At 42.6% G+C, this 27,577-nt stretch overlaps 1 protein-coding gene across 2 annotated transcripts in view; it reads right to left on the minus strand.

Annotated features, from left to right (window-relative positions):
• The window catches only part of SLC6A6 (solute carrier family 6 (neurotransmitter transporter), member 6), a 46,943-nt gene that overhangs the window by 9,145 nt on the left and 10,221 nt on the right, over positions 1–27,577 (minus strand). For both annotated transcript variants that reach the window (XM_009875853.1, XM_009875852.1), the window contains 7 exons: positions 17,991–18,230; positions 17,339–17,473; positions 15,113–15,347; positions 9,146–9,278; positions 5,669–5,803; positions 3,654–3,757; positions 3,415–3,539 (listed from right to left, as the gene is read on the minus strand). In XM_009875853.1, the coding sequence (XP_009874155.1) occupies positions 3,415–3,539; positions 3,654–3,757; positions 5,669–5,803; positions 9,146–9,278; positions 15,113–15,347; positions 17,339–17,473; positions 17,991–18,219 (1,096 nt within the window). In that variant the 5' untranslated portion in view covers positions 18,220–18,230. The remainder of the gene's footprint in view (positions 1–3,414; positions 3,540–3,653; positions 3,758–5,668; positions 5,804–9,145; positions 9,279–15,112; positions 15,348–17,338; positions 17,474–17,990; positions 18,231–27,577) is intronic.

Consider the following 27,577-nt stretch of genomic DNA (forward strand, 5'->3'; position numbering starts at 1 on the left):
AATGCCTGGCTCGCCTGCCTGTTTGCTTTAAGGAGCCTTGAAAACTGGCATTTCCCAGGATTTTGAAGTGGATTCAAGTAATTTTCAATGGGAAAAGGAATTTTTTACAGCTGCTGCAGTGCGGAGATGGAAATCTTATCTCTGATCTGGACAGAAAAAATTCTAACACTGCTCTTCCTACCTCCCACTTTTTCCTTTCCAACAAGAAAGATGGAAAAAGAAGCAAGAGAAAGAAGTTAAAAAAGGATGACTTTGTTTTCAAACTAAAGAAAACTTTAGGTCACTGAAAATATCTGAGCAGAAATAAATACAAATTAGCCAACAATCGAGCAACTAATTTTATTTAAAATAAAACACAACTAAGATTTTATATGACAGAAGATACCAAAAAATTGGTGAGTGCCTCAAATTTGAGGAGTCTTTGCTTTTTTTCCCTCTAATTCAGTGGATATAGTAGATCCTCCCTGAGGGAGAACTGCTACCAGTTGGCATTTGCAGCTGATCTGTGCAATTGATGAGACAGCTGTAAAACTGCTCTCCTCAAAACTTGCTGCAATTCTGTATACTTTGGCCAGTGAAACTGCCCTTGCACTGTGATACCATGTAATACCAAACACTCTAAGCCCTGTGCCAGCTCTGATTTTCCTTTGAAACTAAATGTGGAAATATAAGAAGCTCATGTGAAAGAAAATGTTCCTGGCATCCTCTCAACTGAATATACCTAAAAATTGTATTTAATTTGAAACTGTCTTGCTCTGAAGGGTGTTTTGCAAAAGTGAAGTACTTGTGGCTGCTATTAAGAGCTAATTAGGATTGCCACAATCCCAGCTCACTCGCGGGCCGGTTGCTGGCGAAGTGCTGTGGCATGGCTGGAGAGTACTGTGGAGGCAGAGACCAGAAAGGCATTAGGAAGCCCAAGGCACGATAGTCAGGCCTGCTTAATCTGAATTTGTTTGCAAACGGGATTAAAAAAAAATAATTGTAAATCTTGTGCTGTTTTAATACCCCTATGAACTGCGTGAGCAGTAAAGTATTTCTTCCAGCCAGTGATGCAGCACAGATTAGACAGGACTCACTATGGCCTCCACTGCTTTCCTCTCCCTTTAAAAGGATTTCTGAAAAAGAATGAAGCACTATTTACTAAAAATCAGTTTTCACTGGGTAGTCACAGGTAAAATTTAACTGATGTGTAAACCTTTTAAAAACAGTGAATGCCAGCAGCAGCATTCATGAAAACACCCCTCATGGACCAGTGTGTTCTGGGCACACTGCACCAAGGCTGAATTGGGCACAGGTGAAAAACGTGGCCACGGGATTCTGCTGTTGGCAAATTTGTTGATGTTTCCCTGCTTGCAGGAGGGCAAACAATGAACCAAATGCTGTCAAATATAAAGCAGGAGAGATTTAACTCACTGGGCAGAGACGGGGAAGGAGGAGCTCTTGGCCCCGTGGACAACGTCCTCTCCCCAGTGCTATGGCCACGCTCCCCTTTCTCCTGAGCCAGGGGAGAGGTTCTGACCTTGTGTTGTAAGAAACCAAAAAAGGCAAGGCTGAAAAAAAGAGGCTGAAGTGCCTGCTGAATCCCTCTGTGCCGACAAGCCAGCAGCAGGGCGGCAGCAAGAGCTTTGCCCACAGCACCGCACGGCTCCTAGGACACTCATCCCAGGGGGACCATGTAAAAATGTCCCTTAGGATTCAGCCCAGCTAGTGACAATGGGCAACCCACTGAAGAGTGAGAGGGTTTCAGTCTCTGGCCATTAGTAGCTAGGGCTGAGTTTAAATAAAGTAGAAAACCTCAAGGAATCAACAACAAAATAAGCAGGAAACTGAAAGCCAAGTTCGGAAGCTAATCAGTGCCCTCGCTATCCCTAAAATAAGCTATAGAATTCCTCTAAAAAAAATGCTTTTTGAGCTGTTGATGAGAAAATGCTACATAAACACTGTCTGTTAGTTAATTTGTATCTAAACATTACTTAATGACCTAGTGTCAATATAAAAATTGTTTAATTTTAAAAATGTCAACAGGAATATAACTGCTTGTTTATTGGAGATTTAATAAAAACTAGAATAAATGTTGACCAGATAAAAACCTACTGTGGAAATACTCAAAAATGCTACTCTTGGAATTGATCCATCTACATATTAAAAAAGGGGGATATTTATGATTCATTAAATAGGATTATTCCCTTGCTTCCTGTTTTCAAACTAAGCAATCAGCCTCTGATCAAAATAAGCATGATGGCCCAGACCATTAACTAATTGCACTTGCAAGAGCTATGCCAATTGCAGCCACCCAAGAATCCAGTGGTGCATCAATGCCATTAGTTTTTGATTAGCCTTTGTGAAGTGAGATTTTTCTCAAAGCCTTGAATTCCAGAGCCATGTGATCAGACGATATATTGACTTTTTAAGAGCATGTTTGCTGAGGAAAGCTTTAAAATACTATGCAGGTGAATTAAAATTGCCTCAAAAAATCAGAAAGAAATGATAAATGTGCACTCAGGTGACATTGTTATTACTTGAATCTGATTAGCTTTAAGCCTCATGGGTGTCAAGGCCTGACTTGGTATTTTTGAATGGTAATTCCCATCTAATCTGTTTGTTCTATGTGAAAACACCTACCCTCACGGACAAGACAAGCACAGAGGAAAAAAATGTCATCTGTTTTGCCTAATTTACACTCACATGGCTAGGAGGATTTAGCCTTTGTCAGCTGCAAGTGCATAGCTGAATGCTAATGGGCAGAACACTTCTGAAGTAAGGGAGGAGCTTAAGCGTGCATCTAGCTTCAGACTGGACTTCTCTCCGTTCTATCAACCTCACTCTGAAGCTACAAAGGACAAAAGCAGAACTGCAACAACTAGGGTTCCTGTGGATGAAATGGTCTACAGATCCCAGGAGAAGGAGTTCACCAGCTTCTCTTGCCTTTCATTGAGACTTGGGAGTACATGCTTGTATGTCCCTTCAAAAGGTCAATGTGATATTCCCTCTGCAGCGCTCTGCCATGAGCAAGGAAAACTAAGCTATGATAAATCCAGAAACACTAGCTACGTACATTTGAATGAAAATAAAGGTAGTCTGAAAAGAAGGATGGAATAAAATCTTGATTCAATAACATTCTGGACCCTAGATAATGGTGTGGTTATCTTAACTCTAATCTCAACTCAAATGGATTAGCACACTCTAGCAAATGTGTTGGCTGCCCTGTTAATCAAGACAGAATAAGCAATACAACCCCGGCTAGCCCTTGCTGCTCTAGATGAAAGCCCAAATCAACAATGTGCTTATTTTTCTGGAGATTATGGGAAACCTTGTCCATTTTTATTGCTTAGATGTTAGCTGATTGAGTCTGCAGAACTTTGCTCACACGCTAGGCGGCAGTGCCCACCACCACTGCCACCAACACCATCGTACCTGACTCTGCCACATCAGCAATGTTCACCCCTTGCTCTTGTGCCATGAAGCCCAGGACGGAAAAAATTGCGAAGCCAGACACAAAACTGGTACCACTGTTCAGGCATCCCAGCAGCAAACAGTCCCTAAGTCACACATATGTCATGGAGCAAGTTAATTAAAAAAAAAATTAACCCAGTGTCCCTACTTTATTTACATCATTTAGCTAAAACACTAAACCCCCTTGGATGGAAACTTGCCTATAGCAGTTGTATTTGTACTTGTTGTAGCTCCCCAGGGAAGTCATTGCTCCTAAGCAGATTGCATATGAGAAGAAGATTTGTGTCCCTGCATCTATCCAGACCTAAAGGGAAAGACGGGAAGACCGTTATTACCAGCATCGTTGCACTGCAACACTCAACACCAACACACAGTTTAAACTATGTAAAACCAACACAATAATTGTTTCCATTGAGGGTGATAGCTAAAGGATCAGGGAGAGAGGGAAAATTTGCAAGTTTGGCTTTATAAGGAAAAGAAAATCGTTAGCATTAGAGCCCACAAGAACATCATCTCTATAACAGTTCCTCCGCATCCCTTCCCCAGAGATACTCAGTATTTCTAGTGTCTTAGTCATTCAGCTGATCCTTCCTGTTGGCGCAACAATAAACGTGTTTCAGTGCAATAGGAAATGCAGAAGTATTTATAACATTTCTCATTTCTGTTGTAACTCACTGCAGTTGGAATCAGCTGACCAGAGTGACTAAACTGAGGATGTGAGAAGCTTGAGAAACAGGTTTGTGTATTTGGTTTGTTTATTTTTCTAGCTTTCTGGTTGTTTTTGTATCTGTTCAAATGCAAGATAAAAAGCCACAGGGGTGGGGGAAAAACAAGAAAAATACAATGTACTTTACAAGATATGTATCTGATTTCGGTCTCATGATTCTTTCTCTTGATTACATTAAAAAAATATATACAGAGTGAAATAACAGCACACTGTCAACTTCTCAGTTAGTAAATACACAGCAAGCTATCAAATGCATCCACTGAATCCCATCCGTTCACTTCATTCTGCTAATGCAAGTCTGCTAACATGGGTAGAAATCACCAAAGTCTGAGTAGGTGAGAATTAAGACTGTAGACCATTACCTCCTCCCTCCCACAGTCGCTTTCCAGCACCTTGCTGACTGGTGTCTCCTTGGAGATGATGCATTTGTTAGAGCGTGGGAAGGGGCCTGCCAGCTCTCATGAATCTCTTCTACATTATTGGCTGATGCTCTGGGCTTAGGACTAATAGTAGATCATAAAAATGATAGAGTCTTATAAAAGAAGATTCATTCATAAAATATAATGCCTTCTGTGGAGACTGTGTCTTGTGTAAAGAGGTCTAGACTAGAGAATGAACCAAATTTCTGCAATGTTTCCTTCAATTACACTTTTCCTACCTTAGTTATTGAGCTATCATTGAAGTTTTATTTTAACCAAATACTCATTAGAAAGAAATAAAGACAGATGTTACTCCCTCTTGCTTGACCAACATTTTGCTATTTCCAAAGATCCCATGTTTTCTTTTTGGGGGGCACATTGAATTTTTTTTTGCATTTTGCATGTGATCACTATTGACTGAAACAATGCTGCTCTTCTCAGGCATCATATATTTGCATTGTGTGAGCACAGACAGGAATCTATACAATCACAGCCTACACAGAAAGAGTAAGCCTAGCTCCACTTGCCAGGACTAAGCAAACAGTAGTTCCTGTGCCTCAGAAAGCATTTTTCACCACCTTTGCATTGGTTTCCATTTGTCTGTTGTTTCATTCACTTCTTTCCCAATTTCCTCCTACTGAGCAGTGGGAACTATGTGACACCGGTACTCACAGTTGTCGCTTGCTGTTCCATCTGTGAAGCTCACGTGTCTCTCCTTTGAAACTAAAGACTATCCTCATTAAAAAAAAATGCATCTCCCTTACCTTACCAACAAGAAAGCTGAGATTGTATAACGGGACAGAGTCTACAGCCTCAGAGTCCTTTGACACAAAAAAAATACACATGCATACACACACATACATACACATGGAAAGACGCATTAACACATAACAGTGACCTTCTCAAGCAGCTCTCTGGAAAATATAACCCAGCATTAATGTTCATGCTATATTTGGACCTCTAAAGACCATGGAAAAGAAAACACTATTACCATTACATCACCACCATCACCCTCCACCATCCCCCTTTGCACAGGAAATTGTCCAACTCCCGACTCCTGGTTCTGTACCTGTGGGTCAGCTAACCGTGAGATATCAGGATAAAGATAAAACTTGATGCCTTCTGCAGCTCCAGGAAGGGTCACACCACGGATGAGCAGAACAAGAAGCATGATGAATGGGAACGTGGCAGTGATGTACACTACCTGGCAATTAAAAGAAAAAAAAAGTACATTTAGTCAGCGGCATTCAACATTACACCTCCAGAACCAAAGGCTATCTAACGATGGAAATTCAAAGTCTCCTCACACCTAAAAAGGACCTGACCTGAGTTTCCATGTCTGCTTTTAGTTTAATGGTCTTTACCACCTTATTGCTTTAGGTCTGGAGGCAATGCAGGTTCATTAATCTCTCCAGAGCTCCTCAGACAGTGGTCATGTCTGTCACTCAGGAAGAGAACATGCAGGACATTATACAACTCATGAGTTTTGTTAGAAATTCTGCCTTTGCCCTGTTTGTCCTCCTCACATGACAAGTGCACCTCTGCCAAGGAAGCTGAAGAGATTTCCTCACTGAGGGTGCCCGAAGTGTTACCTCATTCTTTATTTGAACTTTGAAAGTACAAACCATTTTGCAAGCTCTGCTGCTACCTCTGACCTTACTGTGCAGCCTCACTACTGCTCCTACAGCCAATTCACATGGCACTTTTTTTCAGAGACAAAGATAATTTGCTCCATGCTCCTGTGTCTACCCTCCCATCACCTTGAACACACGAAGCGTTTCAGGTTGGCATCAGCCTCACAGTGGTAATTTCCAGTCTCGTAATTTCATTCTTGCCCTTGCCGCCTATTCAGCAACATCATTATTGGAAACTAAGGCTCTATTCATCGAGTTTGAGAATATGTCTTCATTATCTTTAACCTCTGTTCCCACTCTCTTTGAATAACAGCCTACTTCTTCTCTTCTTGTTATCTTCTCATTCACTTGATGAAAGAGCCCTTTGCTTTAATCTCCAGCGTGAGGGTTAATTGAGCTTGCATTCGCACAGTTCTATCTTTAGACCCACACTTATTGACCTCTAACATTTTGTTTTCTTTACTCGTCAGTGCTTTCTCTCATGTTTTATATAACTGCTGTGTTACAGTCAAGAATTACTACTGTCCAAGAAAGGGCATTTATCATGGAGTCAGATGATTCCCCCAGGTAATTACAGTTTGCTGCCATGAGTTAAAATGTATTTTTGTTTTCCAGTATTTGTTTAACTACAGTAAAGCTCCTGGGATGCATAATTTTTCTTCGTAAGTATGTCCTCTGAGAATAATGAGGAGAACTCAAAGCCTGCATTGCGATAACAATTCACAGAGCTAGATCAATTTCATAAAAGGAAAGGAAATCTTTTCATATACCTCCTTTTAACTTCTTTCCTTGAATGTTATGTATATTTTCCACTGATAAATAATATACATTACACATAGCCCAGTTCCACCAAAACCTGAAGGATAAAAGGGGGATTTCTGTACTTTCTAGTATTTTTACTACAAGCCAGGCCTATGAAAGATCCAAGTTTTCTTTACAAGAAAATGTATGTCTTGGCATATTTGCAGTAACTGAGTAAATGACACTCAGAAAGCAGCCTTTGCGCTGCAGGTAAAGATTCTCTCGTAATGCTGGAGGAATTTTTAAGATCGAGCACATTATCCAAAGCATAAGCACAACTATCATTTTTCATCACGATTTCATGTTTATTTGTCCAATATGCTACTACAAGATTTAAAAACTGTCTTTCTGTCCATCCTCCCCCGCTCTCCAAAGAGCCATCAACACGCTGGAAAGCAGGGAAGTGCTATAAACAACCATCTACTAAAGTAAACTAGACTTCTCAAATAATTCTAGCTCTCCATTAGAGTTTACAGTTTACTTTTGTTTGACCCCAAAGCTAATGGAGGCAACTGGAGATTTTCCAATGGTTTTGTCGGGCTTTGGCTCCACACCCGCACGAGCTCGGAGGCTGTGGAGGGGAGGTAGCGAATTCCTACCAACTGCTTTGCCTTAGAAATGAGACCGCTTCGTTGGATTTCCAGAAAACATCAATTTTTTAGATAACTGATTTTGAGAGACCTGTTTTTAACCTGTTACCTTCGCAGGGGCTTGAAATAAGGTGCCACTAGGAGCCTAGAAAAATGTCTTGGTGCTACCATAACCTTAAGTGAGCAGATAGCGGGCTCACCACAGGCACCGCGCCTCCACTCGGCTGCTGTGGGAGATTTATTGTGTTCACCTTTACTATAAAACTTGCACAATCACCTCATCGGGTCACATCAATCAGAGGGAACAAAGAAGCAAATACTTTTGTCAACGTATTCTTTAGAGGTGTGGAAGCTGTTCTTTGGGGCAAAACTGGCGGGAATCCAGGGTAAGCCACTGGCATGACTTTAATGAGGCTCCATGGTAAAAATCACAGAAAGCAGGACAGAAACGGCAGTAAAGCAAGCATTTTAGTTGACAGTGAAACCAATGAGGTCTGCTTTCCTACAGAGTCTTGTCTCCTGGTTGATTCTGCAGTGTGTAACAAGGTAAAACTGCCAAATGATGCTTTTTCTTCAGTTGAGGCACTTGCAGTCACTCACTCCTCCTGACTTCTCTGGGGGCTGATAAAAGACGTTTTCTCAGGTGGGACACTCAAGAGGATTGCTCCCTTCCACCCAGCTGACAAGAAACATGGTAACTTAGTATCTTGAGACCTCTCTACCTCTGTTAGACTAATCTGAAATGCTGTTTCAACCAATAGGTTTGAAGATAAGAGGCACACATATGCTATGGCTTCAAAAGCCTTTTCTCGTGAAAATAGGTTTAAAAACACCGCTGTATGTAAGGGGCAATAATATCATACTTCACCTTGTTAAGTGACTGGCCAAGATTTGCTATAATTTGCTTCCTGCAGCGGAGTAGGATGAGGTTCAGGATTGATTTAACTGTTATCCTTTAGAGAAAAACATGATTCTGAAGAGCACACGATGCCACTAAACCCACAAACTATCCAGGATCTCAGTTAAGGAGAGAGCTTCTTAATGAGTACCTAAGTTTAGTCTCTGCATGTATACAGAGCTCTTTTGTAAGTGAGCAGCATCTCAAAAATGCTATGCATCCACCAGTTTCCACTTATTTAAAACAGCCCTACCACAGCTATGCTAATATCCACCCTGCTGCACTGAGAATGAACTTGGCTGGTGCGAGAACATGGGCAGGGAGTGCAGAACATCACACATCACAAGCCTAAGACCTTCCATGCTCATGACATGCATCAGTGGTACTCAAACCGTGCTTGTATCTGCTTCTTGATGCTATTCCAATAACAGCTACCTGACTCTCAGGCATTTTGGGCACTGGCAATGACTTTTGAAACTCAGTTGAATCTGAATCCCTCTTTTATTCAGTGGAAGGACACAAATTTCAACAGAAAATGGTGAATATCTTCAAGAACAGCGTTACTTAGTACTCCTAACATCTGCTAACTGCAATGATTGTAGAAAGGGTACAAGAGCACTTACTTTCCCAGTGGACTTGACTCCTTTCCAAATGCAGAAGAAACATATCACCCAGACGAGGAGAAGACACAGTGCTAGATCCCACTTGATAATACCAATATCTTCAATTCCTGAGGACAAGCTCAGTACATTGCGCCTGATATTTGAAAGGAAACAAAATGAGAGACACATGAGTTCAGTTGGTGTAGAACTGGTTGTGATGGCTGAGAGTACATGAGAGGGTGCAGGGCAGCAGATGCACGGGCAGATCCCTGTCCTTTGAACACTGCTTGTTGTGTCAGTATGGCTTATGTGAGCAAAGCTCAGCTCTGCAGCCTGCATCTTCCCTAGCTCTGTGGTACTCTTTGGTCAATATATAGCACAGCATTTCCCTTGAAGCCCTTTTTAGCAGCCTGTGACCACTTCAACAGGAGATGAGAAAGCCTGCTCAAAGCACGGCAGCTTTCACATTTGCTCCCTTGAAGACACCAGACTGACTCACCCCAGCGTCACCACAAAGCTCAGCTCTGGAGCACTCAATGTCTCCACCATGGACACTTGCAACTGACCTGTGTCCATGTGCTTCTCTTCCTTCTCAGTTCATCAGCAAGGAGGAAAGGAGAAAAGCAACACAGGGAACTGCCATGCCATGCAGCTTTGCAGGGTGAAGACTAGAGCCATTAGCCTGTTCTCCCCGCTGGCCCCCGCACACAAACACTGTCTGGCTCACCGTGGTCTGCCCTCAGCACCGTTGCCACAAGCATCTTGTTTAGCTAAGTCCAGGTATTTGGTAAACTTTATTCTATCACTTAGGCTAATAAATAAAAAGAAATTCCTAAGTTGGGTCTTAAGGGAGCAACACTTGACCATCAAAATGCACTATTCCTGAGGGGAAAAATTCATTAAGGTCTCTGTCTTTTGGTAATTGCTGTGGGTCATTGTTAGATACTGATTTAAAACTATTTATTTAATTTCATGCAACACACACTTCCTCTCATCCTGGACAGACCCTGCCATACCTGATACTCACTTCATTTGTCAAAGATGTACAAAAGAACAAACTTGTTACTGTTCACTTTTAGCTAAAACTCCTTTGCAAATGAACCTACTAAACTCTGTCGAGCTTCTGCAAGGTTTGTTTTTTAAGTCAAGAAGATATTTCACCTCAACTACAACAGAAATGCATTGCCACACAGCTAGAGAAATGAACTTGCTACCTAACAAATTGTTAATTAAATTTTATTTTCAGACAGCTATGAACATCAGCCACCTTCCTTCATGCAGCTTGTGGGGAGCCAAGACCACAACAAGCCGGGGTGTCATCCCAGGGTCAGCCCCGCGAGTGTGGTGTGCATAGTTCTGTTTGTGGATCCGGTACAAGACAAACCACTGTGGTTTATTTTTCCCCTAAATTAATTAATTTTTTTTTGGCTATTACCATGGAAATAATAGCAAATGAAGTCACTGACGGAAAATTTGCAATTAGGTTTTGCAAAAACCCTTGGATCAGGCAGTTAAATAGGACTCAGACTCTCACCCATCTGCTTTTTGCATCTCTGCCAAATTCACTTGGATTACCTTTGCAAATGTGCTCTCACACCAAATGCTTTATTCTCTCTGAATGTGTGTATATTTTGTTATGGAAAAGGACTAAGAGCACCAGGGAAGGTAAGTTTGCCCTAATCAGCACAGCTATTCAACAGTTACAAGAAACTCCTAGGTAATGAATATTTGGCATAAAGTTGCAGTCCTGGTTCACCTGAGCCTAAAGAAATCAGGGAAGAACCTGCTGTGCATATACAAAAGAAGAAAATACATTTATAACATAACAAAGTTCAGTTGCAACCTTCTGTGGCTTTTCTTAAAACACGTGGCAATTTTCCAATTTAAGGGGCAGTTCATATTAAAAATGCAACCCAAAGATCTAGATCTCAGGAAGGCATGAATAAATAACTGCAAACACATTCTGGAATAGGTAGCTTCTATTAAGGCATTCAACCAAGACTTTTTTGCTTTTTATTAGTGAACTAAAAGGAAGTGGTCGTCTCACCTGGCGTTTGCACCAGCAAGCCTTTCAAGCTTTTTTGGTGGGTACCTCTGCGGGTTACTGAGAGCCAGACATGCTGCTTCTCTATGCTGAGGCAGCAAGCGCAGCAAGTGATGTGCTGGCTCTCCCTTTCCTGGGTTATCTCAAAGACCTACTACTCAAGGAATCTGCTCAGAATTACCAGAGAAGCCTCAGCATTAAAATGGTTTCATGCAATCTAACCCAACATATTTTTGCAGCAGAAGCACTCAGCCTGGATTTGCCATACATTGAAAATTCAAGCTCAGGAAGGAGCACGAGTTGGGCTACGCTGATAGCTCTGCAATTTTGTTACACAACCCATTGCTGCCTTCAGCTCAGCCAAGCCTGCATGAAGTTGTTATAAATTGTAATTGATAGTCTTGATGCTGTCATTAACTGTCACTCACGTACAATCAATGGGAAAACAGGCTGGGGCCAAGTTTGTAAACATGAGTCCTTGAACCTTGTTCATACACTACTAGGGTCTGGTGAGGGGCAATATGGAAATGTAATAGGAGTCATAACTGACTCTAGAACATAAACAAAAATAAGAGTTGTGCAATCCTTGAAGGATATTCCAGCTCGTTAATCAAGTGAATGCAGACAGGACCTTTCGTACTAGGAAAAGCGAAGCACCCTTTTGTGCTGGATGGACAAGAAGAACCAACACTGAAGCAATTGTACCAGAAGACTCTTAGAAAGAGAATAAGTCACAATTTTTAAAACTTTCAAGTTTGCCCCCGAAGGGAGACAGCTGCCCTAGATTTTGCTAAGTTTTCGTGTTGCTCTCTTCAGGCTTACGTGCCATTAGCATGTGATGGTCTTTCTTGGGATTTGGACTTTGAATAAAGTCTGCTGATTAGCAAATATTTATAAACACTCGGCCAGCACCAGACAATCAGAGGTTTTGTTCAACCATAATTACCCCATAACACTTATCCCTTATGTATTAAAACGTGTGTAAGCCTTTAAGGTTTTGGACTTTAAAATGGAATCTTCAGAAATAAGACCTGAAGCATGTGATACCAAGAGGCAGGTCTCCTGATACAAAGCCAGATTTGCTTAACCCCCTTTTATTGCTGCTCAAGCAAGCATGTGATTTGCACAAAACATTAATTCAAATGAACTGAAATGTCAAGCTGTACTATATGTCCAGCCAAGCTGAGAAGGCCACGTGTTGTTCAACATGAAGAGGTTAATGCATCAATGTAGTCAGTTATATCTGGGCTGCATTAGTTTTGCAAAGGGATATTGGTGAGGACACTACATAAATACCCCACAATAAAAATGGCATTGGGTTTCAGAAACCAAATACGCAGAAACCTTTGAATTAAATCAGAATTGATTGTGCCACAAAGCAGATGGATATCTTCAGTTAAAGACTATTTATTGACCTGTCCTTTCAATGTGGCTGGCTGGCTGGCAGACAGTTGGCACTGTCTACGATGGCAAAGTACCTCCAAGTTCTTCAAGTTATTTTTAATTTCAAAACTAAAAAGAATAGTCACACTGCTGGGGAAAAACTAAAACAAATAAAAACTAGACTAAATGCTCACACCATGAAAAAGCTATGCTACTTCAACTACAACAGTGCTGCGTGATCTCTGCCCTTACTTTAAGACACCAGCAGTTGTTTATGCAGAGACAACAGCTATTTTTAATAATTCTGTAAGTGCCATGAGTCCCAAAGGCAGCTTGCTCTGTTAAGGGGAGCTTTGCTCATGATGAAATGGCAAGCTACGGACAGTGTGTCTGTATTAGTAGGACTACAGAGCCAAACTCCTCCTAGCGTGGCTCCAGGGAAGAATTCAGTTCATGATGCTATTTGAGGACAGAAGTTAAAGTGTCTGCAAAGTGCAAGGAGAGATGCCTCCATGAGCACTAATTGCTGAGCAGCCTTTGCTCCAGCTGTGCAATGGAAATGGTGAAGGCAAGGCAGAGGGAAGGGGAAAGTGCTGTGAGGATCAAGGATTTGTCCTCCAGCCTCAAGCACCTCCAGCTTGACTGCATCTGTTAGCCCGGGCCTACAGGAGGATTTAGTTCAGCTAATGTGGAGGGTTTGAGGAGAGAATCTTGGTTTCTTTTAGAAGAAACTTAACTAAAAGCTTGGCCCCTACTGTGCTCCCATGGAGACATCGTTTTCCCAACCCACAGACACACCGCCCAGCAATAGGGCCCTTCGCTGTGTACCTGCTGTGTCACTACCCACAGAAAGCTCTCGTGTCCCCTGAGGTCCTGGAGACTCCGCTCTCTCTGTTAGAACCCCTTTTCTTGCTCTCAATCCTATTTCCTTCTGCTATGGCATGTTCAGTCTCCTGAGGGGCACGTGCCAGCTGGGGCCCCAGGGAGACACCCTGGCCTGGAAGTGTAAGTGAGTAGAAGCCTCTGGAGCAGGACAACCCCATGGCCACGTCAGGAGGCTGCTGAGAGCATGGCTGCCGCCTGTAAGTAAAACTACTGCACAAAACTGACAATGAGCACAGGGCTTCTGAAGTCCTGGGAGAGTAATTCTACTTCAGAGACAGCACCGCAGACCCATGCGTCTTAGGGAGACCTCGAGGAGACATTGAGCAACCAAGCCAAGCCTGCCACTCCTTGAGATGCAAGGCCCTCAGCCCCAGAGTCATTGTGGGAGAGTCCAAAAGAGGGAGAGTTACTTGCTCTTCTACCACAACTTGCCCGTAAGTTCCCCTAAAATGTCCAAAAGTAATATATAACAAACCTTTTCCAACTCCCTCCACATTTACAAAGGAGGAAGTCACCTGGGCAAGTATCTGTCGCTCCACATGGCAACGCGGTACTTGAGGCACAGCGAAAACAACGGCCCTGACAGCCTGCACCCTCCTCGCACACCATTACCAGCGCCTCTTGACAAACTGCTCATCCAAGATCCAATCTGCCCTTTGTATTTTGGCTCCTGTGTTACAAATTTTAGCACAGTTCATAAGAGTATTTTTTTCTAACCTTAACACATGCCAAATATCTTTGGCAGGAATACCATTCCTGCACACTTCTTTTTAAAAATAGAGAAGTAGGTACAAGTTGATCAAGGACCAAACTGGACTTGCTGAACACGCTGAAAAAGTCAAGAGGGGTCAGAAACTAAAACTCTTGATTGACCATCTAAGCAAGCCAAGAAAAAGAATTTCTTCCCAAGCTATTTGTAGATCCTTCGGATTTAAGTTTCACTACAGGTGTCTTCCTCTACTGCCACGTTTTGACACCTCTGTAAACATAGAGAGGTTTGAAGTCACACCCATTCAGAAATCAAGTTATGCAATATAATTTAAAACTTGATGAATAAGAGAGAAAGGGGAACAAGAAGCTTAGGCCTGATGAAATCCAGGCATCTGGCAAACACAGTCCCGTCAGAGACTGCAGAGAAAATGATGTAAAAAAGATGACCTGAGAAACCTACAGTACAGAAAAACTTCCACCTTTGTCAGTTTTATGGATGAGGTCAATGACTTGCTTCATTGTCAGACTGATAAGAGATGTGTTACAGCTTCATAAAGTGGACTGAAAACACTAACAGCTGGGGAAGAGGGAAAGGTGACTGCAACAGGAGTGATTTGTCACTGTTTCTTTATAAATCCATGCTATCAGGCCATTTGAAGTGATTTGTTTCTCTTCTCATGCTGCATTTAGAGAATCTCAACTAAGAAGGAAACAAGTTTTCTTCCAAACCAGAAGTCACACTGGGTTTTCAAGGCTCCCTGCATGCTCTAGTATGAACACAGTTATAAACCTAATACCGATCAGTCTGTCTCAGGATGAGTGAGAAATGGTAGCAAACACCAGTCAGAAAACTGACATCCAGAGAAATTTTCTTTTCCCATCCAACATTCCCCAAGGGGCTTCCATAAACCCTCAGGCCATACCTCTGGCACACCCCAAAGGCACCACGAAGAGGAGGTACTTACTCCCAAAATTCCGTGACCGGAGAGGTGAAGTTAGTGGCATTCAGTGATATCCAGAGTGTTTTGTTCTTCCTGAGAGTGTCTTCCACGCAGGTTGGCGTGTTCCACTTCTGGTGGCAGTGCGCCCATGGCAGGACGCTTTGGAACGACTGGAACAGGTAATAGAGTCCCCAGGCCAGGATCACGATGTAGTACACATTCAGAAGGGACACAATCACTATGGAAGCATAACCAATTCCTGGCGAGAGGGGGAGAGAAAAGAAATACACGCAGACGTAACAGCCACTGCTTGCTAGGGCTCCTTGTCATCTCCTGGAGCTGGTGCTACTCCCACTGCACCGTGGACTTGTATCCTGCTCTACCACACTGCTGATGGAAACTCAAATCAACTCGACTCGATCACACAGATGGCCTGCCACCATCTCTGACCAACACTAGCACTCCGGGCTGAGCTTCGGGCTATGATTTGCGGACGTTGAGGGGAGTCTGCAGGACGGAGAGCTACACCATCTCACTTCTCAGGTACCTACGTGGCAACCTCATTCTTGCCGCATTGTCCCTCAAGCCAGCTTCCTTAGAGGCAGCTCTGCTGGACAGCCCCTACACCACTCACGTTTATCAACTGGCTCAGCTCAGCCTATGCGCAAAAGAACCCCAACACGTGAACGAGTTAAAAAGGAAAATTCCAAAGCTATTAGTGTGAAAGCTGCTGTTTCTGCCCCAATTTCACTTGTGCAAAAGAAGTATGATACCTGTAGCTGTTATGGTTAATTAGATCAATGTTTAACTCTGCTATCAATATCTGATGATAAAAAAATGTTCCCTGTTTGTTTTTAAAAGCAAGGTCATGGGCAGATAAGGGTGAGTCCTACACAACTTCAGGAGGTGGCAGAATGCTGTTCTGATAGAGGCTTTACTTAGATACCACAACTGTTCTCCTGAGTCGGTATCTGTCTCCTAGCTCAGCAGTTTAGCTCCACTGGTAGATTCATATTATGTCTCAAGTCAGAAGCAGCACTATTTTTCTAAATACAAAATGAAAGGACTTGGAAATGTCCCCTTTATCTTTTATCTCCAAAAAGCTTTCAAAGTTCGCCATTTAGGAATAACAGGGGAAAAAAAGTTATTTTCCTTAAAAACTTAAGAGCAGTCTCTTACAAGAGGATGAAAACGCTATGAGGTTCCCTTTAACATTGCTCTGACGGCTACTCCAGCACCTGGGATACCTGCCTAGTTTCAAACCTTATTGCAGTAGGAGTCTTTACCACCAGAGACTACTTACATGCCAGGTGAAAACAAGCAGAGCAAGTGCTATTTATTGTGTACAGCTCCTTTACATTCAGGATAAAGAGCTAGTTACATTATTAGATCTACAAGTTCTCCTTAAGGATGCCTGGGAGATTGCTGTTTAAGCATGGAATATTCCTTCCTCCTTCTCAAGAAAAAAAAAAAAAGGCTTCATAGAAGTGGGAGAAGGAAGAAAATGGAGTTGAAGAAGCACAATTACATCAACTTCGGCAGTATTCTGAGTATTAGGTGGCAGAGCTAGAGACACATCAGCGTGAAGTGCCTGCTCTTTCTAACTGGGATTTGAAGAGTGCTGCTGTGTTTAGCATAACTATTCTAAATGATGCTGCCTGTGCTGTCCAGCTGTAAAGGGCACTCTATACACAAGACAGGCAGCCTTGGTAATTTTTCTGGCCTGTCTTTCATTTTTTTCTTTCTAGTTAACTTCCAGAGCAGCACTTCTATAATTCCTGTGAGCGCTGAGTGATTCTTCATTCATTCAAGAATTCTACCAAACAATGCCGTCCAGGTTCTGGCTGTATATGTGACAGAGGTATGATGCCAAGCTTTCACATGGCAGAGGAATTTTGATTGCCAGACCAGAATAGTATTTTGAAGATGCTTTCACTAAGGCCACCTAGCCTTCCAAAACAACACTTTCACTAATACCTGTGAACAAAATGTGCAATTGCCTTCTTAAGGCATAATATGCAATTTCTTTCTTGCTTATCAGTAGTTCTGCCAGTTAACAAGACGACAGCATCAAAATCAATATCTTATTTTGTCCTTCAGACTCTCTGACTTCTGCCTTTCCAGGAAACAATATCATGCCTTCGTTTACTACAGCAAATAGCTGAATTAATGGACATGAGGGGAACAGTGTTGCTGCATATGTTTTACAGAGGTGTCTTTAAGGAGTAAAGCACAACAAGATGTACTAACCAGTGAAAATAGGGCAGATCTTTTCCCAGCATGTAATTCCACCTTCAGAGGTATACTGTCCTAGCACCACCTCGAGGAAAAACACGGGAAGACCTCCCCCAAACAGGAAAATGAAATAAGGTATAAGAAATGCACCTGTTGAGAAAATATAATAGGACAAAATTGAGATGAAGTGGTGAACTTACACAAGATCATCTAAGAAGTGGTAACAGGCATATATAAACAAACATATTTGACACTGTGATAGCAGTATACAGTAATCCTACTCAAGGATAATTTCTCTGGAAATTAAGCTGGAAAAGGCATTTTTATACCTTTTTTTAAAGAGAAAATCTGCAGTAACAATGGGGTCAGGCACACAACAGCTTTGCATGGTCCTACTGGTCTATACTAGTAATATATCTTTTGGTTAAATCTCAGACTGAATTGTAGCAGAAGAGCAGAAAAGTTTCAGTAGTATAAAATCTTAAATTGCTGTTGTTTTACCCCAAGTTTAAACAAAAACTATTAAGTAATAAAAAAAAAAACTCTCCTGAAGACTGGTGAACAGACGTGTAAATATGTTTTTTCAAAAACTGGATGAAGGCACTCAAGAACAACAAGCATAAGGCAGATGGATTGATTCATGAGAATGAAATGAAGAAATACTCACCTCCGCCATTTTTGTAGCAGAGATACGGAAACCGCCAGACATTGCCTAAACCAATAAATCCACCAGCCACGGAGAGCAGAAAGTCAATCTTGCTCGCCCACTTCTCCCGCTGGGGCGGCTTTCCTTCTGCCTCGTCCTCAGGCCGAGTCCCCGGGCTCTTGCCGGGGGAAGGTTTGAGGATGTCTTTGTGGAAATCTTTCAAGCACTGAAGCTTTTCCTTTGTTGCCATATTTCTGCTTTCTACATAGAAAATAAAAATAAAAATACCCTGGGTTTATTAAACAGTCTATACTGATGGAGCTCTCTAATGCTACAAGAACTGTTTAACCAAACTCCTTCCATAAAAACCAGTGCTGTTTATCAAGCAGAGATATGAAAATACATTTGCTGCCTTCACTGACCAGGAGCAAAAGGTCACCCCTGGACTCCGCGGTTATCTCTCTGCAGCCAAGGCAATGTAGGGGATAGCAAAGATTTCACACCACTGCCTACCTGCTAGCTGCAGACCAAAGGTGTATAAAGACTCCCCATTCCACTGGTGTCTGCAAATGGTGCTACTGAGCAAGTGTCTCCCACTGTTTCCATGCCCATAATAAGGTACAAATCACTGCATCCGATTCCTTCCCAACCATTTAAGCAAAATGCAGCAGAAGAGTAAATCACACGTTTCCAGATAAAACCCATTCCTCTATTTCCCAATAACCTGAACCAAGCTGTATCATTTATTGCCTGCAATTTTCTTTCCCTGCAGCATTATAAAGCTTTCAGAAAACTATACATTCATAAAAACCGGGATGGAAAGTCATTTGTTCTAATCAACCTGCAGGAACTGAAAGAATCTTTTCAGTTTATTCCATTTTCATAACTGCACTGTTTTCCCTTGATATCAATAAAAGGACAAAAATAAAACTTTATATTCAATTATTGCCATATACACGCCTATGCAACTGAACAGTTTACCAAGAATGATGGCTCCTTAGTTAATTAAAAAGACAATGGCATGAATCTCCTGATGCAAAACCCAAAGCATATTAAATCATAGCCGGTTTTACAATTCATATTAATAATGTTCAAAAATCATAGACTAAGTAAAAAGAATAACAGAAGTAATTACTCTAATAAGTGCCTTTTAATCCAGGACTTCCTAATAAAAATAATTTAGGAATAACTTGTAGCTTTTATGTAAACTCAGATCTTGGGCCTGTGAGGCCAATTCACTCCCCACATAACTCAAGTGACTTTAGCTGGAACTGATCAGTTATTTTCTGCATAGCTTTTTGATACTGAAAACCAAGGGAAATTTTCACCAGAACCTGGCAAACCAGCAAGTTTGTTCCAGACCACAACCATTATCTGCTTGTACATGTCATTACGGGTGCACAATCATAAAAAAATCATGCTACAGATTATCCCATTTGATAGCTGCAAGCCTCCCTTTTACCTCCTTGCTGGTTTTGATCACTAACCTGATTTAGCTTGTGGCAGTGACCTGAAACCTGAGTTGCCATTAGCTCTGCAGGAAGTTTTTAATCCGCACATGATTCTGAGATAGATATGCATCACTGTACCGTAAGTCTTTCCATCCCCCACGGAAAGTTTCAGAAGGCTAACATTTTCGCAAACCAGGGCAGCTCAGTGTTCGCCCAGCTGACTTACTGGTGGCTTTTCCAAGGCAGGTATTGCGACAGCAGCCGCCTATCAGGCCACGATCTAGAAAGGCACTTTAATCTTCACAGTGCTAATCATTACGACTTTCTGCTGGTTTTTAAAGAAGGCCACCGCTGACCGCTCAGAGGTGCTATGAGGAACTGCAGTACCTCCTGCTCAACAGCAGAGAGAGCTCATAGAAGGAGAAAATTAATCACAGCATGATGGAACATCACCACCCACTGTAGGGGTATGGAGGCAGAAGACATATTTCTCTAAAGCATCTCCTACTTGTCGCTATTAGAGATAAAGGAGTGTAGGAGCTGGACACAACTGGTAGGGCCAGCTCTATAACCGCCTTTAGGCACCTAATTGCACTGGGGACTTAATTCACAACAGCTAACTTGTATTCCTAGTATCATGCATAGAGATTAGTGGAGGTGCCTCCAAGAGTGGTTCACAGCAGCCTTAACTTCCCCGGGGGGATCTGTATCTCATTCCAGACCAAAAGGTACCACCCCTGAGTCACCCCTTGAGGTAGAAAAAGAACAAGTAGGTGCAACTGCCTTTCCTCAAAGAGGTACCTACAAGGTGGCCAATGTCCTGCTCTCACCACAGCAGCAACTAGGCCGAATTTCACTTTCTTTTACTGTTTGTGCTGCTTTGAATCCCTCTCTTTTGTCTTGTGGGAGAATGTCATAACCATCAGGCAACAGGCTATTCTGGGCTGAGGAATGGAGGGCATTCGGCCTGTCTGCCATTGAAGCTGTTCTTCACAGGGGTTATTGAAACACTTATTGACAGAGGGGGAAAGTCTGCAAAGGCGAGAGAGGAACTCACACCTAGTGTTTAGGGTATGCTCTCGTTTTTCAGACAGATTTTCAGTGAACTGCTGGGAAAGCCATAAACCTGCTTAACAGGGCACAGAGCTATATAGATTTATAGACCTCTGCATGATTAAGGTTTGAAATCGGAGCTTAACTGCTCCCCATGGGGACTGGTTCTGGAAATACCCTGAAACAGAACTGAGCACATGGGCTACCTTTATGTCAAAACCCCAAGGGAACGGACATTAGCCACTTCTGAGATTAAAAACTCTTCCAGGACGGCAGTATTTTTGCAATCTACTTTTATCTCACAACACAGAGTTCTTTATTTTCCTGCCAGCTCTAATCTTCTTGCCTGCGGATTTACTTTGACCCAGGTGTTACTCAGTTCTACTCAAAGTTTGCAAGCCTGACCACTTGATTGCATTCTGTAAGCCTTAACTCTCCCTGGGACAAGGTGATCACCCTGTGGTTTGTCCTAATTACCTGCACATGAAGTGTGAAACAGTGCCTTTTCAGACTCTGACTTCGTAACTGCATTTTAAAAAGAGATTTCTAATTTGTCTTAAGACACTCCAAATTAATGGCCACGCTTGAAAACCTAATTACTGAGTGTAAATTTTGCTTCAGCCTTAGCTGGAGTGTGAAAATGGATTGTGATCTCTCCCTTAGCCCGCAAATGACAAATCCTCAAGGTCACGCTGGCTTTTGGGGTGGCTCTTTCACCGTACGGGTGGCCGGTGGATGACTGCCGCAATTCCGCTGCAACTCACCAGCCTGGGGAATGGTACGGTACCTACCCCATGCCTGGACAAAAGTATTAACAGCCCAGTTTTAGTGTGTGCCTCTTATCTAGTCTTGCTAAAATCCCAATTGTGTTTCAAGGGCCAGCAGCTGTGGCTGGCAGGCACGTACCGTCGACCCGTACCACAGGAATTGACGCTAAGCAGCCACCTGGGACTGCGGTCCCAGCCCGTGTCACGTTCAAGGGATGTCGGATTTATCCCCCTTTGCTGCCAACCATTGGTGTCCACCCAGCCATTCCCAATTACAGGAACTGTCTACAAAGGCTGCAAGGGTGGGGGGTACGGGCGATTCTCCTTGACGAAGAAAAGCCAAGAAAATCAAGTTTGTTTAGTGAAAGGCATTGTCTTTTTCCTTAATGGGGTTGGAGTTTCATTTCCTTTAGTTATGTCCCACTGGGTGAGGTTAAAATGGCTCTTAAGGGAAATAGTCTGACAGAGATGCTGAAACAATATGTTGTCACCGCCCAGGTCAGAACCAGAGAATAATAGATTATTTTTACTGTATCACTTAGTGGGGATGGTATCTGAGATCTAAGTCCATCTGATTCCCCCAAGGAAATATATTGTAAGAAAATGCTCTTAGAACCTCACAGTCCAAAAGGAGTGATACAAGCCTGAGGCACACGTCTGCCTCCCGGAGACACGTCTGCCTGCCAGGAGCCACATCTGCCTGTGAAAGTACCCCCTCCAGGAAGCCTTGGAAGGCCCCAGGAAGCTCTGGCTTCATCTGATGAACTTGGTATGGATAAATAAAAAGCAGCAGTCGAGCCTGCCATTTACACTGTGCTACTCAGCTGGGTCCAGCCAAATAGCTAGAGCCTGATCCGAAAGCAAGGGGAGAAAGGATCCAGACTGAGCCAGGCTCGGGGTCTGCTCTCACGTACGCTGGCACAAACCCAGTTAACAGAGGATGAAGTTATCTACTGCCAAACTGATGCTGGCAAAATGTGAAAAAATAGAACAAGGGAGCAAGCACGGGCGCTTTGCACTTCCCGAGCATCCGATCCCCAGTGCAGCCAGGAGCAGCTCAAGGGCTCCTCTCCTTTCACAGGAGAATCACGCGTCTGTCCCTTGCGTCTGGTGCACAACTTTCCTCATGTAAGTCACCCCTGAAATAACTCAAGCTCTCCTGCTGCCCCCCGTGACTGATTAGTCTTCGGTGCACAGCTGAAAATACCAGAAGATTAGCCATAAGCAGAGCGCTTTCACAGCCAGCCCGGCTTGGGCCTTCCACTGTGCTACAGCTATCGTTTCTTTGCACGTACAGCCTGCACCTCGGATAACCCATACCCTTGAAAAAATGCTGGCATTGAAATGTAATCCTTCATAACATGCAAAAAATGAGGGCTAGAGAAAGGGGGAGGTACTGGGCAGAGGGATCAGACGATGAGAGATGCAGATAGGGGAAGGCCACCAGCACGGACAGGACCTGCTGGTTGTCAGAACAGACATGACTCACATTAGTGCTGAACCACTGATTTTTTCTGACAGACAACCCACGGATTACACATCTGAAAATACACTGTTCAATTTCTGCTTCTGAATGACAGTAATGATCCCTTCAAAGCTTCTTACAGCCATAAACAGGCAACCAACACAGGGTAACACCTTCCAGGAGAAGCCCTGAGGACAAACTCATTGTGCATGTTACCTCAATTAATGATCTTTAGAAATCAAGTCTTCAAAACAATGGTTTTCCAAATGCTGATGAAAACATGAAAATCAAAGTCCACCTGTACACACAGATATGTATTTGTAAATATTAACGCATGCTAAAATGCATGCCCTGTCCTGTGCCTGAAGATCAGAAACCACAGCAAAGGAACTGCTTCATTTTTGGTCAATGCATATAAACTTTCAACAGGGTTTCAACGTACTGAATTGGTGACTAGAATCGTTATCCAACGTTTGTTTTCTAGCTCCTTCTCCCATTGAAAAACTAAAAGAAAAAGTCCACACTCAGAGTGTCTCTGACCTTGGTGGGAATGCTGCCTGAGGAAGGACTGTATGGCTGTACTGCTGGTTTTATGGACTATTTTGGCAGCATGACGTGTACCACCACCGCTCTTGCCATCAAGGACATTTTTCTGCTAAGGGCAGCTCATGAGGACTGTATGTCTTGAGTTTCTCAGTTTTCTCTCCTCCTTTACTGTCCCAACGGCTTTTGAAATACATTTGTTTATCATGTTATTTTTTCTAACCCTACCTAAGCTCACTGCCTCTTTAGACATTACCATCTCTCTTTACTTTTCTGCGATTTCTTTTTTGTATCTTGGAAGTAGAAGTCAGCCTCCCTTAAAACACTGAGCTTTCCTAGATCTGCCAATCTATTTGTGGGCTCGTTCTTTTAAAAATTATTATTTTATATTCATATTCATGAATATTTCAAAATTAGCTGCCCTGATTGCTAGATCAGAGCTGCTCTTCACATAAGCAGCTTCCACTTTCATTGAGAGGCAATGGAAAAGCTGCTATTGATTTCAACAGTAGTAGGATCAGGTCCCGAATAAAACGGCATTTATTATGTTTGGCTCATTTCCTAGGATTACTTGGAACTTTGAAAGCTGTAATTCTTGATGCTGACAGCTTTCCCTCTCCTGGAGCACTGTGGTTAAGCCAATCAATACATGATTAAAATAAACAGCCCCTTGATCAAACTTAAGGCTTTAGTGCAAGTCTTTCTGATCTGCAGAAGAAAAAGTCTTTATTTTTGGCAGCCCTCGAGGCCACATCGGTATCCAAAGAACACCTGATTTCATTTATCGTCCTTAACGTGTATCCAAATTCTTTCTACTTCATTGAACAAGATACCACATTTTCTGAAAAATAATACCACTCCTTTTATTTCATATATTGCCTATCTTCTTAAAAATGCCTCTAAAAATTCCCTGACCTACCTCTCACTGTTCTCTTTGTCTCTAATGGACTCCCCTTTTTCTGATTACTTTTTGCTGGGTATGGGAAGTTATTTAAACATCTATCCATTTGTCCTTCTTGCTCAGTTTTCACCATCTCCCTTCTCACTTCATCATTTCCTTTTCTTTCACTACGATGCTTTTTTTAGTCTTCTAAGATTGACTGGAAAATCCGCTACTGAAAATTTTCTAGGAACAAAATGCTTTCCTTTACAAAGCTGAAGTCTATTCTGAAAGGAAAGCCCAGGGCTTAATGCAATTTCTTTTTCATCAGTTGTGGTCTGGACAAAAGATAGCTTTTTTCCCCCCTGTACTTTTTTCTCACTGGTGTTTCCATTCATGCTCTTCTCAAATACTTCAAATAGGTACCACGTCACAGCGCAGAGCTGTTAATAGAATCCTGCATCTTTGCTCACATTTTAGCAGCAGAAAATCTGCAGTCATGTAACACTCTAGATGCTCATTTTGTTCTACTTATGTGAAAGACCAAAGCAGTTACAACTAAACCCAGAACGGGAGGAAATTAAAAACTCCTTTCCTATTGTGTGGGGTGGAAAGGAGGAGAACAAATACCCACCAACTCCAATGGGTTTCACAGGGAACATGACCCTGACCCGAAACGCAGGGGCTGAAGCAGAGATGATTTCCAGCGTCAAAGGGACGGAGCCTGATTCCCCAGGGAAATGGCCCAGGGCAGTCCTGGCCCTGCAGCAGTCATCGAGGAAGAACATGGGATGCAGACAAGCAGAGGACTGGCACACTGCGACACACTGGTTATAACCCCTACTGAAATCCTCTGCGGGCACAGTGTCTCAAGTATTCCAGTGAGAAACCCCGCATCCTGCACCAGAGAGCTGTGGTCCTCCTGCTCTGTCCCCTCCTTGAGGAAGAAAGCCCAAGGACAACTCTTGTGTAGAGGACCACGGGGAAGAAGAGCATGAAAGCAAGGATTGGTAGAGGCAGGGAGAATGAAGGGAGACGAGGAGAATGAAGGGAAACTGCTCATCTCTTGTACACCACACAGGTAAAGATGTGCAGGAGAACATCCAGTTAATGCTCAGATTTTTTCACGTGAAGCCAACTGCTGACCTAATTTAGTGCCTCCAGGTGTGCCAGCTAACAGCATCCTCACTGTCAATGGGCTCGAACAAAGCACCAGCTCCCTGCTGCCTTCCCTGCACACTCCCTCTGCTTTACCAGCTCCCCCACTGGGAAAGTGAAAAAAAGTTAGTTCACTGAGAGACACCGTCTCCTGAGGCTCTCATCTTTAAGAGAGGGCCCTCAGCCAAATGTAGTATATTCAAGTGGTGAATATCCCACTTTCCAAGTGAGATAGGCATCATACCAAGCCAGCTGACATGGTAGTAACCAAAGATGCCAGTTTTTAAGCGTATGAAAGACTCTGCCTGCTTACCTGTGCTAGAAATAACAGCATCTAAAGTGAAGACTTAAGAGAAACTTAGCAACTGCTAGATAATCTTTAGGACTCTGCATTAACTCTGTAATGTTCTTGGTATAAAGGGAAAACCAGCATATTTGTCATGAAATTTAGTTAACATCTTACAACTGAACCTGTATGTAAGTTGCTTAGATAATCACTGTAAACATCTATATGATCTGAGATTTTGTTTTTATTTTGAAGTGGGAGCTTTTTTGTTTACAAGTTCATTAAAAACTAAAAACTGTTTCTGTAAGGAAATCAGATTTTTTTAATTTGCCTTGTTAATTCAGTTTAAGAAATCTACATTACCCTGTTTTTAAACCAAGTTTTGAGGCCATTTGTTAAACAAAGGAGGTCATATTTCTTTCTAAATCATTTCAGATTTAGTGTTGTCAGTTAAACTAATTCTACTGCCACGAATAAAGCAGAGCAAAATCTGTAAAGGATGACCCTCATCCCGCTATAAAAAAAGAAAAAACCTTAAAGCCATCAAGGCTTGTGAACTTGCATACTCAGTGGTGTGCACTGTGCCTACTGAATTTTTTGCAAGTGATTAATAACGTATTGATTCTATGTGACACATCTGCAAGGCACTTACAGCACGTGTTAATGTCAGACAGCAATCTGTGCTACGATAACCGAGAAGAGCCCCAGTGCAGGGAAAAGAAACAATTACAGCCATTTAGCAAAGCAAATGTACAATAAAGTGTATGAAATCATTGTTTCAAAGTGATTTTTTATTATGGGATAAATCATTCTATCCTCACCTGTTTTTTCAACTAATTCTAAATTTAGCCTTAAATTTACTCTGTTTACCAATGCCAGTGTTCATGGCTTTCTCATAATTGAAAATTACCATACTTTTTCAGTTCAGTTTTCCAACTAAGTAAGAACCATATATAAGATTACACGCATTTGGAAAAACAAGCAGAGTTTTCCATACTCACTAACGGCTTTGATCAGCTTTGTAACCAGGCTGTTGCCATACCTGCCTTGGCCAGGGCCACACAACAACAGACTTGTGTTTTTATTGCCCCTATCCCTTTAACTTAAGCAATGACTGAGGACAGATTTCTATCCCACCTGTGGCAGCTGTTTAAACATGTCATATAGTACATTATTCCCACAAATTTAAATCCCAGCATCATCAGTGGAGGAGAACAACCCTTTCTTCTTTGGTCCCATTCCTGACCTGCAAAACACCTGGGTTTTTTTCTAGAATACATTAATGGAAGGAAGAGCTGTGCAACACGGCACCATGGTGGAAAACAGCCGGCCAGCTCGTGCCAGCAGCGCAGCTACTACACGCCCGCGATCAGCGGCGTTTGACTCATTACGGGGCTCTAAAGTCTGAGAAGGTTACGAAGCCCTGCAGACAGAGCTACGAGCTCTAAAACTTAATGGTAAGAGTCAGCTACTTTTGATCTCAGTCTTGGTTTCTCCTTCGTGCTGGCAGTAATTATCAGCAAAAATATGAATCAGTGACAGAAACGAGCACTAGACTTTTAAAATGTGGAGCTAATGTGGGGCAACGACCCTTGCTGCCGAACTGTGGCACCGGGGTGACTGCCGTGCTCGGCCAGGGCACTGCTGCTGACAGCCCTTCAGACATCAGAGACTTCCCAAGCACCCTGAGGTCTCATTTACTGTTGTTGTTTTTCTTCCTTAAAAAAAAAAACAAAAAACAAAAAGGAACAGAAACTTTAAGCCTATGAAGTTTCACACAGGAAATGAAATCGAAACTACTGAGGGCAGAGCGCAGTGGGTTTCGGAAGAAGCTATGCTAAAAGAAGAAGTGGCAAAGTTGATGAACAAGCTCACAGAGAGCACAGCTTGGCAGAACAGGTCGGTGAACTGTAGACTTTCACACACACAAAAGAAAAGCGAAGTTGTGTAGACACTATGGTATTTATTTGCTTTCATGCAGCTGGTGCCAGGTGCTGGCTTTTTC

This window comes from Apaloderma vittatum, unplaced genomic scaffold (assembly GCF_000703405.1).
Source record: "Apaloderma vittatum isolate BGI_N311 unplaced genomic scaffold, ASM70340v1 scaffold3289, whole genome shotgun sequence".
Lineage (NCBI taxonomy): Eukaryota > Metazoa > Chordata > Aves > Trogoniformes > Trogonidae > Apaloderma > Apaloderma vittatum.